General features: G+C 57.7%; 1 protein-coding gene across 3 annotated transcripts in view; it reads right to left on the minus strand.

The window, feature by feature from the left end:
- Positions 1-307: 307 nt before the first annotated feature.
- Positions 308-18,280, minus strand: part of SREBF2 (sterol regulatory element binding transcription factor 2) — a 39,535-nt gene continuing 21,562 nt past the window's right edge. The window contains exons 11-19 of one of the 3 annotated variants that reach the window (XM_028490688.2): positions 13,048-13,216; positions 11,418-11,535; positions 10,894-10,944; positions 10,472-10,581; positions 9,183-9,315; positions 6,540-6,708; positions 4,230-4,415; positions 2,626-2,737; positions 308-2,113 (exon numbers count right to left, since the gene is read on the minus strand). In XM_028490688.2, coding sequence (XP_028346489.1) covers positions 1,893-2,113; positions 2,626-2,737; positions 4,230-4,415; positions 6,540-6,708; positions 9,183-9,315; positions 10,472-10,581; positions 10,894-10,944; positions 11,418-11,535; positions 13,048-13,216 — 1,269 coding nt within the window. In that variant the 3' untranslated portion in view covers positions 308-1,892. Of the gene's footprint in view, positions 2,114-2,625; positions 2,738-4,229; positions 4,416-6,539; positions 6,709-6,990; positions 7,124-9,182; positions 9,316-10,471; positions 10,582-10,893; positions 10,945-11,417; positions 11,536-13,047; positions 13,217-18,280 lie in introns of those variants that run through there. The other 2 variants (XM_028490689.2, XR_008617593.1) reach the window with 2 other exon arrangements.

Genomic DNA, 18,280 nt, shown 5'->3' on the forward strand with positions numbered 1-18,280 from the left:
GGCAGGCAAGGAAGGTCTGTCAGACTGAAGCCCCCCGGGGCCTCTCGGCAGAGAGGGAGCGGCTATCCTCAGTCTCTGACCCACTGGAGACCCCTTTTATCCCAGGTCTGTCCCAGCCCTGGAGTGTGAGCCAGGCAGCCGGCACTGGGAGGAAGGGGCCAGGTGCACGGGCAGGCAAGGAAGGTCTGTCAGACTGAAGCCCCCCGGGGCCTCTCGGCAGAGAGGGAGCGGCTATCCTCAGTCTCTGACCCACTGGAGGCCGAGCCATGCAGTCACCGTCATGCCACAGACCCTCACACGCCTCACGCTGGGTGGTACCAATCTGTGTTTATTCAATAACCTACATCCAGGACACAGTGAATGATTCCACATCAAGGAAGCCATAGGTGTATCCCCCTGTTCAGTGAAAAAGCACCCCCTCCCACCCCTAAACAAGAATGAGAAAAGGCACAGTATATACACATGACACAAAGGCTGGCTCACCCAGTGGGCAGGGGCCATAAATTACAGTGGGGGGGTGGGGTGGGCAGGAGAGAAAAAGTGGGTGAGGTCCAAGCTGACTGTTCCAGCCTGCACTTGGCATCAGAGGAGCCCCTCCCCGCTGGGTGTACCCCGATCTGTGCTGGGGTCCCGGCCCACTTTCTGCCCCAACCAGCCTGAGTGGGTGAGAAGCACAGGGAGGGAGGGAGGGAGGGCAGCCCCTCGCAGGCTCCCAGCAGGTCCCGGGGTACCAGGCAGCCCTCGGGTCCCAGGAGAAATGGCCTCTGGCTAGGCACCAAGCCAAGGGATCCAGAAAAGTGGGGCCACTTTTCCTTCCAGGGTCCCCCTTGAGGAAGGGGGCTTCATTCCTAGTGCCCACCTTGGGCAACACTGTGCCCACCCTGAAGAGGGGCTTGTCACTGGGGAGGGGTTGGGGTCTGGTCCCTGCCACCCTGGCTTATTTTCAGGTCAAGAATTAAGGATAAAAACAGACTACGGAGGTAGGAGTTGGGATGACAGGGAGCTGAGAAGCCATAGTGAAGGGCCCTGGTCCCCAGTCCTTAATGGGTGGCTTCATCTTTCCCAACCCCCTGGGACTAACCCAAGGTTGGGCTGACATCCCAGGGGGCAGGGGAGTGGGAAGGAACAGGACACTTAAATAAGATACCGTTTATTTTTTAAAAAATTAAAAAATTATGCCGACATTATTTCATCCATCCCCAGGTCTGCCCCCTACCTCCCACCCACCTCCCAAGGGCTGGGCTCCCTCCTTCCCTGGCTGTCCTGTGTAGTAAAGAGAAAACAATGGACTGGCTTTGTTAGGCACAGGGGAGGGGACGCAGACCCAGGGAGAGAAAGAAAGATGCCACAGCAACTTAGCCCTGCATCACGGCAACCCCAAGCACACTGATATAAAAACATTCGTATAAAAAGGGGGGGGCGTGCTGGGCACAGTGCCAAGGGTGAAGCGCTCTGGTGCCCAGAGACCTAAGTCCCCCAGAGGGAAAGCCTGATAAAAAACAAGGAAGCAGGAAAAGGAGGGGAGAGATGTTCACAGGAGAGAGTGTCTTGGGAGGGCTGGAGGTGGGGCCGGGCAGCTTGGGAGCTCCCCTGCGGCTTCCAAGTCAGGGTGCCCCCAATTCCTGCCCCTCCCTGACTTTCCTCTCTCAGGCCCACTGGGGCCTGGACTGTGGGCATCTATCCACAGCAGCTTTAAGGGGCTCTGCCCAAGGGGCCCACTAGCCTGAGGTGGTCCAAAAGCCTTGGCAGGTGACAGCTCAGAAGCCACGGCTCATCCCACATCTCCCAGAGGGAGGAGGGAGAGATTGGGAGGCAGAGGAGGAGGGAGAGGAGGAGGGAGAGAGAGACAGAGACAGAGGGAAGTGGTGGCCGAGCTGGGCAGAGCCCGGGGGTCAGGAGGCGGCGATGGCAGTGCCGCCCCCCAGCTTGACAATCATCTGCTGGCAGTCGCTGCACGAGCGCCGGTCACCCACCTTCTCCAGGGTGCGGGCGGCCTCGGCCAGCAGCACCGCCCGCTGGCCCGGGGAGGAGAGGAAGGAGAGGGGCAGGTGGCGGCAGGCCAGCAGGATGGCGGTGGCCCGCTCTCGCTGGCCGGGCCAGGCGTCCGCCTCTCCTGTGGGAACGATGAGACACGCGCTCGCTGAGATGAGAGCCCGCCAGGACGCAGGCGCTGTTCGCAAGGCTCGGTGTGAGCTGGTTTATTTAATCCTCACGCCCCCCAAGTGAGGGAGGTTCCAGTGCCCTGCCTAGTTCACAGAGGAGATGAGCTGAACCCGCCGGTGCCACAGGCTGTTACTCCTGCCACAGGCTATTACTCCAAGGCGGGGCTGAGGTGTGGCCCATCAGCGGGCTCCGGCTCCCGCAGTGGGGCGACGCCGCCGCAGCTGTCCCCTCCTCACTCGGGGCTGGACCCGTGACAACGCGACCAAGGCCGTCCCGCAGCACCTCATGGACCCTCCCCCGGCACCCGCCAAATCAAGCCCTGGGTTTCCTCGGTGCTCGCGCGGCCTCTGAGAGCTCTGCAGATGCCGGGGGCAGGGCAGGGCTGGGCTCCTCCCCCCGTTTCCCCGCCCCTCCCCAGGCAGGGCCCGCCCAGGCCGAGGCGCTGGGTGCTGGTGGGCTCACCGTGCTTGGCGTTCTGAGCGGTGCGCCGTCGCAGGCTGTGCTCCAGCAGCTGGTGGGTACGGGTGGGGCTGGCCCCCGCCATCAGACGCACGGTGGCTTCATGCAGGAACACCTGGGAGGTGCAGGGGGACACAAGCCGGGGGTCCTCACCTGTCTGTGCCCCAGTAGGTCTCTCTCCCTGCAGCATGTCGTCCGCCACCCGACGGCACCCCTTCTCCTCTCCACAACACCCTGCCCCGCTCACCCCTCGAAAGCAACCTCTCTCGTCCTCACTCTGACCCCCGACACAAGCCAGGCAGGAAAGGGGAACAGAGCACAGGCCACCTGGTGGGGCAGGAGCAAGACGGCGGCCGAGCTGAGAAGGAGGACAAGGGCTGCCCCCTCGACGGCTGACCCGGAGCACCAACGCGCCCTCTGCGGTTGGAGGACAAGCAGCCTGGGGGGACCCTCACTCCGCTGGAGGCTGCCTCCAGCTAGAAAACAGGACAGAGGTGAGGCAGCGGCAGGAGGGGGGCAGGAGGACGGCTGCGCTGGCACCAAGGAGGTTCAGGGTCCTGTTGCCTCCTGTTTCTTCAGAAAGGAACAGAGTCCAGACGTTTCCAGGTGAAAGTCTGCAGCTCTTCTGTAAATACGAGTCACTGGGGATGGGGCGGCCAGGCCTAGGTCTCTAATTTCTTAACATCTCAAGGTTCTTTTACACCTTAACACCTCAGTGTGTGAGGAGCGCTGCCCTGGAAGGCACCGGGGAGGCGGTGAAGGGCTTTGGCAGGTGGCTGTCTTTTCTGAGGAGGCCTTTGATGGGGGCCACAGTGCCTGGGGCACACTTCCTCTTCTCCACGGTGAGGGGGGTGGCTCTCACATGACTGTACTCCATCTGCCGTTGTCTGTCCTGGCTCGCTGCACACAGGAGCCACAGCGTAACCCTGCGAGGGCCCCAGTGCACCCTAGGGTGGGGGCAGCCTCACCCTGAGCCCTTCTTTTTCACACCCTTCCCTCCCCACACTTCTGGCCTTCTCGCTTGAATTTCTGGAAAATAATTCAGGCGGCGAGAACATGCTGAGTATATTACCCTAACTAGCAATAAAAATAAACCAAACAATGAAATGATTTGCGTCCAGTAAGCCCAGTTACACACCTGCCCTCAGAGCTTATTTCAGACCGTGTAGCCATCGCCAAGGGGATGTTACGTGGGGCGTCGGGCAGCAGAACCAAAGCCCGCCGTGGCTCAGAAAAAGAATGAAAGGCATGTCTAGGGGCATCCTGCTGCTCTGACACAGATGATGAAAGCCAGAGTAGAGCTCCTCGTGGCCTTCCCACCCCCTCCGCTCGGGCTGGGAGCCCCTTCGTGCCCCTACAGCCCCCACTCCCGAGTTTAACTGGTGAGGTGCAATCTGTGTTGTCCTCTGTGGCCGTGTGGCCTGCTCACCACCACGCTCCAGGGCTGGGCACACAGCAAGTACTCCACCAACACGAGCCAAACAAAGGGATACATGGCACCCAGCCCAGTGCCTGACCGCTCAGCTGACCTCAGGAGGCCGACTCCACGACCCCAGGCCAGTGCTGTGCTGGGTTCTGCCCTCCCCCGGCAGCAGGCCGGGCCTCACCTTGCGGTAGGCCGGGCGGAAGCTATGTGCCAGCCTGCGCAGGCTGCCCAGGTCCCGCTGGAAGCCAGCCAGCTCAGCGCCCGACGCGTGGTAGGTCTCACCCAGGGCCTGGCTGGCTCCTGCTTGCTTCTGCCAGAGTGCTGTCCGCAGCGACAGGAGCAGGTCACAGGTCAGCAGCTGGACCACCTGCAGGGTGGGCCGCGAGGGAGGAGACACGTGACTGGCCGATTCCTGGGGCAAGGGTCCCAGCACCCACCAGGCCCTCCCCAGCCTGACACCCGACAGCTCCGGGACGAAGGGCGGAGCCCCAGACGGGGGAGCCTGGGAAACACCCCACAGGGAACAAGAGAACAGCTGGAGAGTGAACTGAAGCTCAAGGCATCTAGTCCTTTCCACGGCCCCAGGTGGTAGATCTGTTCTCCCATCTTGCGGGTGAGGAAGCCAAGGCTCAGAGAGAGGCTGCAGGCTCGTGTAGGGAACACAAGTGGCGAGGACAGGAATAAAACCATCACGGGTCTGACAGGAAGTCAGGCCCCTCCCACCTCACAGGAGCCCTCCCATGGCTGGCCGGGAGGCTGAGATACTCAAAAGGTGCCTCGGCCCCATCCTTCCAGTGGAATCCAAAAGCCTGAAGTGGCGGCACAGCCTGGAGTTGGAGGACCAGGGAGAAGGGGCTCGCTTCAACAGAGGGCAACCAAGGCCCGGCCCAAGTGGCCTCTGGGGTCGGGGAGATAGGAGCCCAAGAAGGCAGAGCCGCAGAGCAGCTGAATGCTTGGGTTTGGATCCACTGACCCAGATCTACCCTGACATATGACCAAACCTCTCTGAGCCTCAGTTTCCTCACCCACAAAACGGGCACCTCAGGGCTGCAGTGAGCGTCACATGAGAGCACTGCGTGGAGGCACCATGCCGGTCGCAGAAGCACTGGCCTCAGCCCACGCGGGCGCCATGGAGCACAGATGCCGCCAGGCACCAGCAAGGCCGGGCCACCTGCCTTGCTCCAGCGGGCCCTCAGCACCAGGGAGCAGCGCTTCTCGAGATGGGTCATGTGCGGCCCTCAGGCTCTGGTGGGCTCCCCCAGGCCATGCCTCGTCTTGTCCGGCCTGGCTTTCCCCTTCTCCAGGGTGCTGGACCTGGGGAGGTCACAGGGCTGCCCCAGACCCTGGACCCTGCCTTGAACCTGCACATTGCCTGACCCTTGGCCACAGTGTTTTTTGGCTGCTGACAGCTTTGGGGGGGACACGGATGAGGTCTCTCTCCTCAAACAAAGGTGGCACTTCTAAGAAGTGGGGTAGCAGCCTGGGGCTGAATTCTGGCCCCGAGGGAGGCCAGCCTCTGTGGAGTTCCCTTCTCCTAGGCCCATTCTCCCACACAGGAACCCCAATCCCAAGGGTGCCCGCAGCCTCTCTCTCCTTCCCCAAACTAAGCTGAGACAGTCTAGTTCTCTCATGAAGACAAAGAGTACCGGACACCAGCCGAGGAACCGCACAAGGCGAGCTGCGGCTCCCCCTCGAGCCTTTGGTCTTGGGCCCTGTCGGCACACTGGTTGTCCTGCAGGGCTGGCTGCTGTCCTGGGTTCACCCCGGGGTCCGGGGCCACTGATGACCTCTAGCCAGAAGTGCCAGACCAAACCCTAGTGAGGGGCTCAGAGCCAGACCCCCCAGGACATCCCTCCTGTCTCCCTTTCTGGAGTGAAACCACGCTCCTCCCTGTGAACAGATGATGCTTCACCTTCAGCTGCGTGCACGCCTCCGCTCCCCTCTCCCGGATGGCCCTGCCTTGTGACCCAACAGCGAGAGCAGAGCCCTCTGACAAGGCCTGGCTGGAAGTCTCTCGAGGGCTGGGCAGGCCTCTGTGATGCACTGTGGAAACATTGCATGGGTACCGCCAGAACATGCAATGCAACTACAATGCACCACAGCTGCCCGCTCGAGGGTGTGCAGCCAGCCACGGGGGTGCCCGGGACGCTCAGCTGGCTCAGGATGTGCATGCGAGGGGGCGGGGGCCCGCGGGGACCTGGGGAGTCGGGCAAGCTGCCTGGAACAAATGCAGAGCCCTGGCCAGCTGAGGTTCGCCTGGGGCTGACCAAGCTGAGGGCCCGCAGGACCCAGGACTCAGGTGGGAACATGCTTGTCCAAGTACTGAAAGGAAACCCACCTGGACCCACAGGCTACGCTCTGGGGAAGGGGGCTGCTTGCCTGGTCTGTCTTTCGCACAGCCCCATGGGCCGGCTGGGCTCAAGGCGGGTCAGAGCGCTCTTACCCAGCAGAGCTGAGCACCCCCCCCAGGGGCCAGAGAAGCCCCACTCACATGGCTGAGGGCTGGGTCGCAGGCGGCCCCACTGACGTTGAGGCTGCTCCACAGGTGGCCACTGGCCCTCTCGCAGTGGCAGAAGGAACTCTGCTGCCCGTCCGCCTTCCCGGAGAGTGAGGCGTGCATAGCTCTGCAGGTGTGGAAGACGGCCTTCACCAGGGGGCTCCTGGGCGGTGAGAGAGGCGAGAGGCAGGAGGTCAGTGCATGGCGCCTGCGGAGAATGAAGGGGGAGCCCAAGCCGGAGACGACTGCCCCCTCGCTGCTGTGACACGTGGGTCTGTTAAACCAAATGCTGCCATAATGGTTCCAGATCCCCAGCTCCAGATCGGAAATGCTAGCCCTGAGTGAGGGAGGCTTCCCACCCCTAAGCACCTTCCTCACTCAAGGAAGGTTGACGGCGTTCATTTCCTAGTGAAGGAGTAGGATAATAAATGCATTAGATGCTGACCGCGTAATGCCAGGTGGTGCATGTGCCATGAAGGAAAGTCACGCAGAGGAAGGGGGTGGCATTTCATAAAGGATAGTCAAGGATGTCCTCTCTGGAAAGGTGACACTCGCGCAGAAGGAACCTGAGGGAACTCCTGAAGGAACCGGGGAAGGAGGAGTGTGGATTTCTAGGAAGGAGGGTTCCAGGCAGAGGAGCAGCATATGCAAAGGCCCTGAGTGTCTGACACATGTGAGAATATCCAGGAACGAGCATGGCTGGAGGAGGAAGTGAGGGGAGCAGAGAGAGAGCAAGCTCTAAACAAGGCCCTTCTCAGCCTGGCTGCGGCCCTGCCTCCCGTCTGCCTCTGACCCTGCTCCAGGCTCCAGGCAACCGAAGCTCATCTCCTCTCCCTTCCTCACTCCTTGCCTCTGCTGACGTGGGTGCCTTTGCCTGGAATACCCTTTCTCACCATTTCCCACTTGTCTCCTGAGACTTGTTCCACCTGCCCGGCCCTCTGGTCCGCCTTCTCCTGTCCTGCCCCCTACAAGCCTCCTCTGGCTGCCCCCCGGGTCAGGACCCCTGGCTCCCCCAATTATGCACCTCCTTCCCTCACCAGGCGCTGTGCGAACTCCCGGAGGCTGAGCGGCCTCTGGCCCGGAACCCCTCCCAGCGATGCGCCGGCTGCTTCACGGGAGCTGAGACTGGACTGGCACAGGCAAAGGCGACAGCTCCCACAGGAGAAGGCGCTGAGCAGGACGGCCACTGTCTATTCGCTTACGGCTATAACTTGCTGTCCTGTTCACTGCCGCCTCCCAGAGCCTAGAACGCAGCCGACACCGAGTACGCCCTCAGCTAAGTATTCGCGGGAGGAATGACGGAATCATGGAAGGGGTACAGGAGACCCCAGAATGCGGCTCGTGGCCGACAGGAAGGGATCAGAGACGCAGGCTCAACCAGGCTCAACCAGGACTGCCACTGAGAAGCCGCCTAAGATGGTCATTCAAACAATCTGTGCCTCAGTTTCCTCATCTGTAAAGTAGCCACAATACCACTCGCTGCTACCTGTGGTGACGTACAGTACTGGTCCCATTATCTGCACCTGTTCTATAACGGCCGCTGCCCCAGAAGCTGGGTGTTCAACTCTTTGGAGAAACTTAGCCTCGTTTCATAGAGCAGGTCAGGGAGACAGCGGGGAGGCTGGGATTGGGGGAGGGGTCCCACAGCATCATTATCCCTAAAGAGCAAAGGGACCCCGGAGTGACTGAGTTCGGGGGAAGGAACACCTGCCGGGGGTCTTAGCTGCACACCGGGGCTCTGTTCTTAGCAGGGAGGTGACTTTGGATGATTTACCCGCCGAGCCTCAGTTTCCTCAGGTGCGTTGGCTGGGAGAAAACACACAGAGTGGGTGCTCACTGGTCAGGGTGCTTAAAAATGGGTCACTGAAATGAAATTGGAGTGCCAGACCGACTTTAGGGAACCTGCCTCAACCTGCTTTTCTCAGCTCCCTCCCGCTCTCCTGGTTAAGCATCTGCTCAGCCTTGGCTCTGAGGAAAGACCCAGGTGAGGCCTTTCTGTCTTGGAGCATTTTACAATTTCTCTCGAATGGCAGAAGATGTCAGGGACAGTCAGATCCAGTCAGAAGCAGCCAGGATATCGGCAGGCTGCTCGTCACTACGGGCCAAATGCCCCCGAGAAGCAGGCATGAGTCCCCCAAGCGGACTGTCCAAAGCTCTCCGGTGATGCCTTGTGCTAAAGGCCTTTTTAGTGATAGCGCCGGTGGGGGGGTGGAGGGCGGCGGAGAGGAAACTGGATGCAGTGCTGGCACGTGAGAGACGGCTCCTCGGGCCCTCACAGGCCGGTGCTGGCTGTGAGCCATCAGCAGCCTGCCTGGCTCCACCGGGAGCTTCTGGAGATGCTGGGGGCTGCCGGCTCTCCCTGCCCCGTCAGCCTGTGCAAGGAGGCCCGGAAGCAGCGCTGACTGCCGCTGGGGTGACTCACACGGACAGACGTGCTCGCCTCGTTTGGTCTCTCCGTGGTGCCCTCGCCCCCTCACTTCATCTCTCCATCCGGCGCGTGGTCCCCGGGCTGCCTGACCCTTGACCCAGATGGCCACCCGGACCTGCTCCCTCCCACTAACCCAGTGAGCCTGGCCCAGCTGGCGCTGGGGACTCCTCTGGAGAGAAGCAGGCAAGCGGGCAAGGGGGGCTACGCACTCTGTCACTTCCAGGGCCTTGGGAACACGCTCCACTTCGGTAAAGTGAGCGCGCACAGCTGCGTCGTCTCCCTGGAGCCAGCTGATGGCCATGGTGATCGCGGACGTCCACCACCGACAGACAACGTCTGGACCTAGAGGTGAACAGAAGCAAACGCTGCTCCAGCACCCACAGAAACCGGAGCCTGCTGGCTGCACCTGGTTGCCATCGTTCGTGCCACCTCTCCCTCCTGGCGACGGGCTGGGGCCTGTGGGCTACCCTCTCACACGATTCTGGTGCGAGCAGCAACCAGCACCATCTCAGAGCACATCTGGCAATCTGTGTCGACAGCCTTAAAAATGTTCACGCCTGTTAACCTAGTAACCCCAATCCATCACAAAGAAATTGGCCTGTTAAACAGAGAAAAAAGGCTCAGCGAAGATGTTCACTGTGGTGTTATTTTTAAGTAAAAAGCTGGAAACAACCTAAACTTCCAACAGCTGTGAAAAGTGGTGTTTCCAAAGTATTTGTAGTAACAGGCTCAGGTTAGAATCTTTTTAGTGTTTTCCTCTCCGAGGCTAAGTTTTCTCAGTGGACCTGTACGATGAAAGGCCTAAGAACATGTTCTTTTCTAAACTCTCAAATAAAGACAGGCCACGAGGTCAGTGGTCACGACAGGGCGGCTGCTTCTCTGGGATCCTTCTCTCCCTAGGGAGAGCGGCCAGAAGGGAGCTCCACATCGCTGTCCCCCAGCAGCCTCAGAAGCGCAAGAGGTGACAGCTCGCGTGCCATCAGCCAGCTGGCAGTTGAGAGACAGAAGCAAAGGATGTCCTGGTGCCAATTCAGTCGGCGGTTGTGCTGTGCCACCCAAGGCGACGGGTGCTGCAGCAATATAGATGCCCGGATGAAAGGCCTCTTTGGCAGAGTGTCAGACCCAAGAGCAGCCCCGGGGACCACTGTGTATTGAAAGGTGAGCCCCTCACCAGCTCCCGGTGCCGGGACCACTTGCTGCCCGTTCTGAGCGTTTGGGAGAATTCCTGACCTGCCCCACCCATCCAGGGCCCAGGGAGGACACTGACGCACTCATCGTCACACTTCTAGGAGAATCATGATCTCCTGCCCCCCAAACACCGTCCAGCACGGGGGAACTGTGCAGGGGGGCCACATGGGGGCCGCAGATACACACCTCAGATCCAGAGAAGATTCTCAAGCGCAGACTCATAACGAACCCTGGGCCCTGGGACACAAGGGCTGTGAAGGGCTGAATCAAGCGGCCTGAGGCCTGCGGAGCTGCCCCACCAGATGCTTACCAAGGGCTGACTTGAGCACACAGCTGCTGGAGAAGGGGGCGGCCACAATCCCCACAGAGTCCACAAAAGAATTAAGTAATTTCAGGTACTCCAGAGCACTGGAGAATTCACTAGAAAGACAAGAAAGGGTCCCACACACATCAGAATGTACACAAGGGCCACGCTCATGGCCTGGCTGGTCAGCCCCCAGCTCTGAGACCCACCACGCCAGGCGCCCCGAGCTCTGCCTCCCACACCACTCACGCTCTCCCCAGGCCGCCGACACCGGGCCTGACAATCTCCCCTCTGCCGGGAGAGCCAGCTCTCTCTCGCGTCCCTCGCCCTTCAAGACCCAATTCAACTGTCGTCTCTGCCCAGAAGTTTTCCGACCTCCCGGGCAGGGCCGCCCTCCCCTCTCCGCTCAGGTGCGCTCCAGTCAGGACCTGGGCCGTGAACCAGAGTGGCCCTGGCCCGTCCGCCTCTCGGGTCTGACTCTGTGAAGGAAAGACTGCACTCAGTAACCCTGTTAAGAATAAGACTCTGCCTGACACACTCAACACAGGTCGGGGTCCCACAAGATGTCTGGGCCAGAGCGCCTGCCTTCTGCCGAGCTCCCCGCATGCCATTCCACACCCTCCACAGGCCACCCTTCCCCCGGCAAAGAGCAACGCAGAAGAATCAAATCCCTGACTGCTCCAAGAACTGACTCCACTTGGTGAAGCGATGGGTAAAAAGGAGAAAAAGGCGGAAAGTGATACACTGGTCTGGCAGTAAAAGGCAAAGAGGCCAGGTCAGAGCCCACAGAGGGCTCTCGTGGGGCTGCCAGGTTCAAGAAATCAACATGAAGGAATCACTGGATTTCCCTCTTGACCCTACTCGAGGGCTTGTTTCCTTCTAGGCCTCACAGCCGCCTCTGCGCTTCCCGGGCAGACGGCCCGAGGCAGGGGGCCCCTCCTGGGGTCAGTACCTGCTCTCCTCTTCCTGGTCTGCAGCTTTCTTCTTGGCCTGAGGTTTCACCAAGGACTCCACAGCTCGCTCCAGCAGGTTCCTGCAGAAGGCCTGGTGCACCTGGGCGATGGGGTCAGCTGAAGAAGAGAAGGCCAGGAGAAGGGGTAAGTGGGTCTCACTTATGGGCTCCTTTTGCCTTACAGAGGAAAGAGAGGGTGGGGAGAGGAACCCAAGGAGCAGCTATCCTCTCCGAATGGGGGCAAACGTCCTCAACAGACCCCAGAACTGCTTGTTAAACAGTCAGACGGTGGGGATGGGGGCGGGGAGGGTTGGCAAGCCCAAGACTACGTGGGTCCTGGACTGGCTTCGGGGGAGCGTGTGAGGAGTGCTGTGCCTCCTGGCGCAACGGCCAGCGCTTCCGTTCAAGGTTGGGAGCTGTGTGGCGGCCACAAGCCTTGTCAGAAGACAGGTGATGGGAAGGTGGACGGTACACCTGTGCGCGTCTCAGGGACTGCCTCTTCTGCTGTGGCTCAGGACAGCCAGCAGAGGGGAACGTGGCGCCGGCTGCTGCCTGGCGGGATTAGGGAAACCCCGCTCCCGCTTACCAGAGCCTTTGCGTGGGGCCTGTGGCCAGCAATTGGCTGGCTGAGCCTATTAAGCAAGAAGCCTTGCAATGCTTGTGACAGCTGACTGTCACCGACAGGCCCCCCCCCCACCAGCTGGCAGGCCCAAAGCAGGGCGTCACCAGCCTTCCCCTCACTCACACGCCACAGCCGTGTGGGTTTCAATTTGACAAGAACGGGGAGGCAGGACACTTATGAACACATTCTGGGCGAGAAGGCCTAGAGCCAGAGCCACCAGAGGTGAGAGAGCCAGGGGCATTCCACGGCGCAGACAAAGCAGCCTGGCGACGCAGCTGAGATTCACGATGGCTTTTGCTTTCATCCTTACTTTCTGGTGTTGCACATCACTCTTCCTTTGAGCAATAAAGTTATTAAAAAGAAACGACGGTGGAACCTCCCTCCCCCACAAAATGTCTGACACACACGCCTGTACCCGCAGGACATGTCTGACTCGCCCCAGACTCCCAGTTCAGAGAGAGGAAAAGCGCAGAAAGCAGAAAGCCATGGCTGCTCAAGTCTGAGCCAACCCCAACAGCCTCTCCTGCTCCGAGGCCGGGCGAGGGGACTCCAGTCACCGTCAGACACCGGGACAGCAAGCCAGCATCTCCTCCCGACGCCTGGAGCCCTGTCCCTGCCACCACTCTGAGCACTTGATGACCGTCTGTCGCCTGTTGTTCCCTAACTGCTCCGTCTACGTCTGTCTGCTTTCCAGGGGGAGCGGGAGACTGGGGCCAGCCAACAGCAACTCCACACATCCTCTGAGTCTCCAAAGCGCCCAGAACAAGGGCAAGATTCCAGCTGGTGCTCAATCACCTTTAGTAACGTGTGGCGGTGTGACTGATGTCAGGACCAAGGGCTCTGCGTGTCAGAGAGAGGCGCGCTGCAAACCCAGCTTAGCTGCTGCCCGGGCTCATGACCGCCCTGAGTTTAAGGAAGACTCGGCTGAGGCATCCTGTGTCCCCACGTGTCTGGAGCGTAGCCACCCTGCGGTACCGGTGGCTCTCATAGCTGCACAGGTGCTCTCACCTGGGTTCCTCTGGGCGCAGTACAGACTCTCCTTGGCAGCCGACTTCACGGACCAGCTCCGCTCCATGAAAAACTTCTGGCCCAGCGGGTGGCAGAGCCAGCGCAGCGAGTCGGGAACAGCGCTGCGCTCGGGGCCACAAAGGCTCTGGGCGCGACTGAGGAAGTAGCTCTGTGGAAGGACAAGGACCACGGTGACAGCAGGGTGGCAGAACGCTGGCTGCGCCACCATGGTGGAGGCAGGCTGGGGAAGGGAGATCAGCAGGAGGGCTGGGGCACTCACATACCTGGAAGGAAATGCCCTCAATGAAACCAGGGCCATGGCCCCGGTGGAGCCTGCCGGGCTCGATGACCGCGTACAAGCCCCAGCTGGATGGGGGTGGGGTCTCAAGGCACCCACGGGGGCCCAGCTGCACCCTGTCCTGCTGGCTCTGCCTCACCCGACTCGAATCTCGTTCTGGGCTGTGCTGGCATTCAACCCGCAGAGCTGAGGAGGGCTCTCCCAGGCCCTTCGCGGCACTTTAGCCCTCAGCCCTGTCAATGGCGCTGCACCCCAGCCAGGTGGCCCCCTGGATCCTGGGACTTTTTCTCATCTGTCATTTTAATTACATATCTTTCAGAGTATTTTTAGGCAAAACTGTATTCTGCTTTGACTAATTTTCATCTCTTTTACCTCTGAGTGTGAAGAGTTTAGAACAGGCACCCAGCAAGTGGTCAGTGACTGTTATTTACCACCGCTGTCACTCTAGAAAGCTCTGGAGTGAAAGGGCAGCCCTGAGACCCGTCCAGCCCCCTGAAGAGAACCCCCTGCCATCCCTGGATGAGCCTTTGACGTGAACACTGGTCTAGTGAAGAAAAGACCTGAAAACCTCTTTGCTGGACAATTCAAAGAGCCAGTGCCCCAGTTTCCCAGGCCCCTCTTCTGCCCACAGGATAACAGCACTCCAGGGCCCCAGGAATAAGAATTGTAGGGATGATGCTGTCTGTCTATGTTTTCAGAAATTGTGTCATTTCTTGAGTAAGGATATCTGTATTCTAAAACCCATGTTTTCCAACCCATAAAAACCACTCGATACGGGCCAATCTGAATGAGAAGCTCAGCAGAGAAGGATGGAGGGAGAGAGAAGCGTGAGGTGCGGGGAGCCCAGAGGAGGAGGGGCTGCTGGGCCGGGCAGGGGACCTCAACCTTCACACTGCAACCCTCACCTCCCCAACGAAGGTAGCCACCTCCTTGTCTGGTTCAGTCTGATGGTTCTGACCTTTACTGGGCTCTGAGCAGCCATCAGCTAATGTGATGGCCTCAGAAGACTTGAAGGCCAGGGTCAGAAATAGCCCTGCCAAAGTACCACCCAAGGAACATGGACCAAGGAGACTGGCTTTCTCAGGGGAACCTGGAAACGGCTGCCTAAATCCAGAAGAAAAGGACCGGGCCAAACTGTTCTCTAATGTTATCTCGGCACTCACAGGGCCAGGCGGGGCATGTCACTTAAATCTCTAATGACAGGGCCGGCAGCACTAATGGCCTTTCCTCCTCTTTGCTGACCACCATACTTTAAAAAGGGGACTGGAGAGTAAATGTAGAGAATTCTATGACCTTCTCCTGACCCTCAACAAAGCCCTCACTGGATGTGAGCTTTTAACTGCAATGGTCAGAGAGCAGCAGCTGAGGAGCCCGAAGGGGACAGAGGTTGGGGGTGGTTTGGTGGTAATTCCAGGCCCTTTGAAGACTGCGAACCTTCTAACAGTTGCCCCCAGCTCTCTCCTGAGAGCACATGCCTGATAAGCAAGGGAGCCTGATGGCTGCTCCAGGGGAAATCTAGGACCACTGATCCCTAAGAAGGGCCCAAGCGTCAGCAACAGAAGCAGAAACAAAGCCTGTTTAGGTGATATTGCAAGAGGAACCCAGAGAAGCGATTTAGAAAATCATTAAGTTAAAATACATTTTTAAGCTTAATTCTTAAAAAAGAAAAACTTTAGTTATAACACATCTCAGCAAGAGGGGGAGCTCCGGTTTAGTGGTTTGAATTAATAAGAACTATAAATCCTGGGATAGTCATCCACGGTATGGCTTCTAGAAGGGAAACTGAGAAAATGACTTCTGTTGCTCTTTTTTTTTTTTTTTTAAATAAATTCACTTATTTATTTATGGCTGTGTTGGGTCTTCGTTTCTGTGTGTGGGCTTCCTCTCTAGTTGCGGCGAGCAGGGGCTACTCTTTGTTGTGGTGCACAGGCTTCTCACTGCGGTCACCTCTCTTGTTGCAGAGCACGGGCTCTAGGCGCACAGGCTTCAGTAGTTGTGGTGCACGGGCTCAGTAGTTGTGGCTCACAGGCTCTAGAGAGCAGGCTCAGTAGTTGTGGCACACGGGCTTAGTTGCTCCGTGGCATGTGGGATCTTCCCGGACCAGGGCTCGAACCTGTGTCCCCTGCATTGGCAGGTGGATTCTTAACCACTGCGCCACCGGGGAAGCCCACTTCTGTTGCTCTTTTAATTTTCTTGGTATTACCACCCCATGATCATTTTCCTAAATTTTACAGACGCCAGAATTCACGCAAGCTGGGGCTGAGGAGCAACCTCACCACCATAACTCAACTGCTAATTGCTGAATTGAGCGGCTGTGGCGGATGACTCAGAACTGTTTGGATCCTGAGGGCCACCCTGTACCCCTGGGCCAGTTCCAACTCCAGGTTACGTCCTCCCACTCCAGTCTGACTCGGTGATTCTCAAACTGTGTGCCAAGGCACCCCAAAGCACCGCAGCAAACTCACAGGGGTGCCGCTGGATATTTCACACTCTGGGGGGAAACACAGCAACGCTCAACATGAATCGGACACCACGTAAACTGCTAGACGGAGGCAGTTCGGTCTCAATGTGAGACTGCATGACTGTCCTCTGGGTGGTGTCATCCTTGGGAAGCTGAGTTTTTGGAGGCTGTTGTAATAAAAAGCAAGTGTGGGGCTTCCCTGGTGGCGCAGTGGTTGGGAGTCCGCCTGCCGATGCAGGGGATACGGGTTCGTGCCCCGGTCCGGGAAGATCCCACATGCCGCGGAGCGGCTGGGCCCCTGAGCCATGGCCGCTGAGCCTGCGCGTCCGGAGACTGTGCTCCACAGCGGGAGAGGCCACGGCAGTGAGAGGCCCGCGTACCACACACACACACAAAAAAAGCAAGTGTGGTGTGAAAGCTGGTCTGGGACAGGAAGTGAAGGTGGTGGCGTCCAGCCTGATTTCAAAGTCTGAGAAGGCACATGCAGCAGGCACACACATCCCATTAGTTAAGTATCTATGGTTATTAAGAAAAGAACTCAAACATTATTTCTTCCTTCAATTTTGTGTATTATTTTTCCACGTGGCCACTAAGTTGTTAAGACAAATATCTATTAAGATGTTTGCACCTAATTAACAAACAGAACTGTTAAGTATTTCCTTTAGCCCAAGGAAACCATGAAAAAATTACTGAGGCACAACGGGTGCCGCGAACCAAGAAAGCTTGGCAACCTCTGGTCTACACCATTTTCACAGAGGCCAGCCCTCTGCATGACCCCCAATGCCTGACTCATTTGCTGGCTAAATACATTCCACCAAATTCAAAGCTTCTTCCTATTTAAGAAAGTACTATCTGGGTCTCTCATTCCCCTTCCAAGAGAAGCAAACAGATGAGAGGGGCAGCTACTTTCCTAGAGACTGGTTCCTCTCCTTTTCCCACCTTACTGAAAATGCACACTTGGCGATACCACTGATTTTCCAAATATTGATACTCTTTGACCCAGCATCACCACCTCTAGACTTAACCTGAAGAGGTATTTGTACAAGCGGGTGAGGGTACTCCCTGCAGCACTGTTTCTAACTGCAAAATGCTGGAAACAACCCAAACATCTAGCAGCGGCACACCGGCTCCATCAAGGATGGTATTTACGCATGCTGGAGCAGCAAGTACCTCTGTGGAACAGGAGGCAACAAAGAAAGAGGCCCAAGACTTATGATTTGGTTGAAAAAAGCAAGTGGCAAAACAGGGTTTCTGATATGATCACATTAAATAAATTATAATGCATATATGTTCTGACGTGCAGGAAGAAAACTGAGGAAATGCACATTAAACTGCTCACTGCTTGTTAGGCATACCCAATATTTTTGGGGTGGGGGGACACTCGTTAGGGAACCATTTTCCTGATCCTCAGCTGTTACACACATGCCTTCCTCAAATGTGCTGAGTAGCCCATTAAAGAACAGCTGTGTCTTAACAACAAAGACAATCAAAACCCCAGTGGGATTTCTGGGATGATGGGATGATCCTAAAATGTATATGGCAAGGTAAAGAGCAAACACTAGTCACTAAAGCTGGAGGACTGACACTTCCAGATATCAAGACGTATTCGAGGGCTTGGCCATTAGGGGTGTGCGGTGTTGGTGCAATGGAACTGACTAGAGCATCCAGAAGGAGACCCATCACACGGGGACATTCAATTTATGCAAAAGGTGCCACTTGGTGCAGTGCGGAAAGAGCAGTCATTTTAACAACAGATTCTGGGGTTGGGAGATAATATGGGAGATAATACATATGAAAAAAAGTCGATCTTGCACCCCTACCTCCAACTCATACAAAACTCAGTTCCGGGCTTCCCTGGTGGCACAGTGGTTGAGAGTCTGCCTGCCAATGCAGGGGACACGGGTTCGAGCCTTGGTCTGGGAAGATCCCACATGCCGCGGAGCAACTGGGCCCGTGAGCCACGACTACTGAGCCTGTGCATCTGGAGCCTGTGCTCCACAACAAGAGAGGCTGCGACAGTGAGAGGCCCGCGCGCCGCAATGAAGAGTGGCCCCCACTTGCCGCAACTAGAGAAAGCCCTCGCACAGAAACGAAGACCCAACACGGCCAAAAGTAAATAAATAAATAAAATAAAAATTAAAAAAATCAGTTCCAAGTGGATTATAGACCTATGTGTGAACATTTGAAAATAAAGTGACTAGAAGATACCATAGGAGAGTATCTTCATGACACTGGAGTAGGATAAAGATATATTAAACAGGACATAAAATGTCTAACTGCTAAGGAAAAGACGAATAATCTGGATTTCATGAATATTAAGAACTTGTGCTCAGACTCCCCTGGTGGTGCAGTGGTTAAGAATCCGCCTGCCAATGCAGGGGACAGGTGTTCGAGCCCCGGTCTGGGAAGATCCCACATGCCGCGGAGCAACTAAGCCCGTGTGCCACAACTACTGAGCCTGCGCGCTAGAGCCC

This window comes from Physeter macrocephalus, chromosome 6, assembly GCF_002837175.3.
Source record: "Physeter macrocephalus isolate SW-GA chromosome 6, ASM283717v5, whole genome shotgun sequence".
Lineage (NCBI taxonomy): Eukaryota > Metazoa > Chordata > Mammalia > Artiodactyla > Physeteridae > Physeter > Physeter macrocephalus.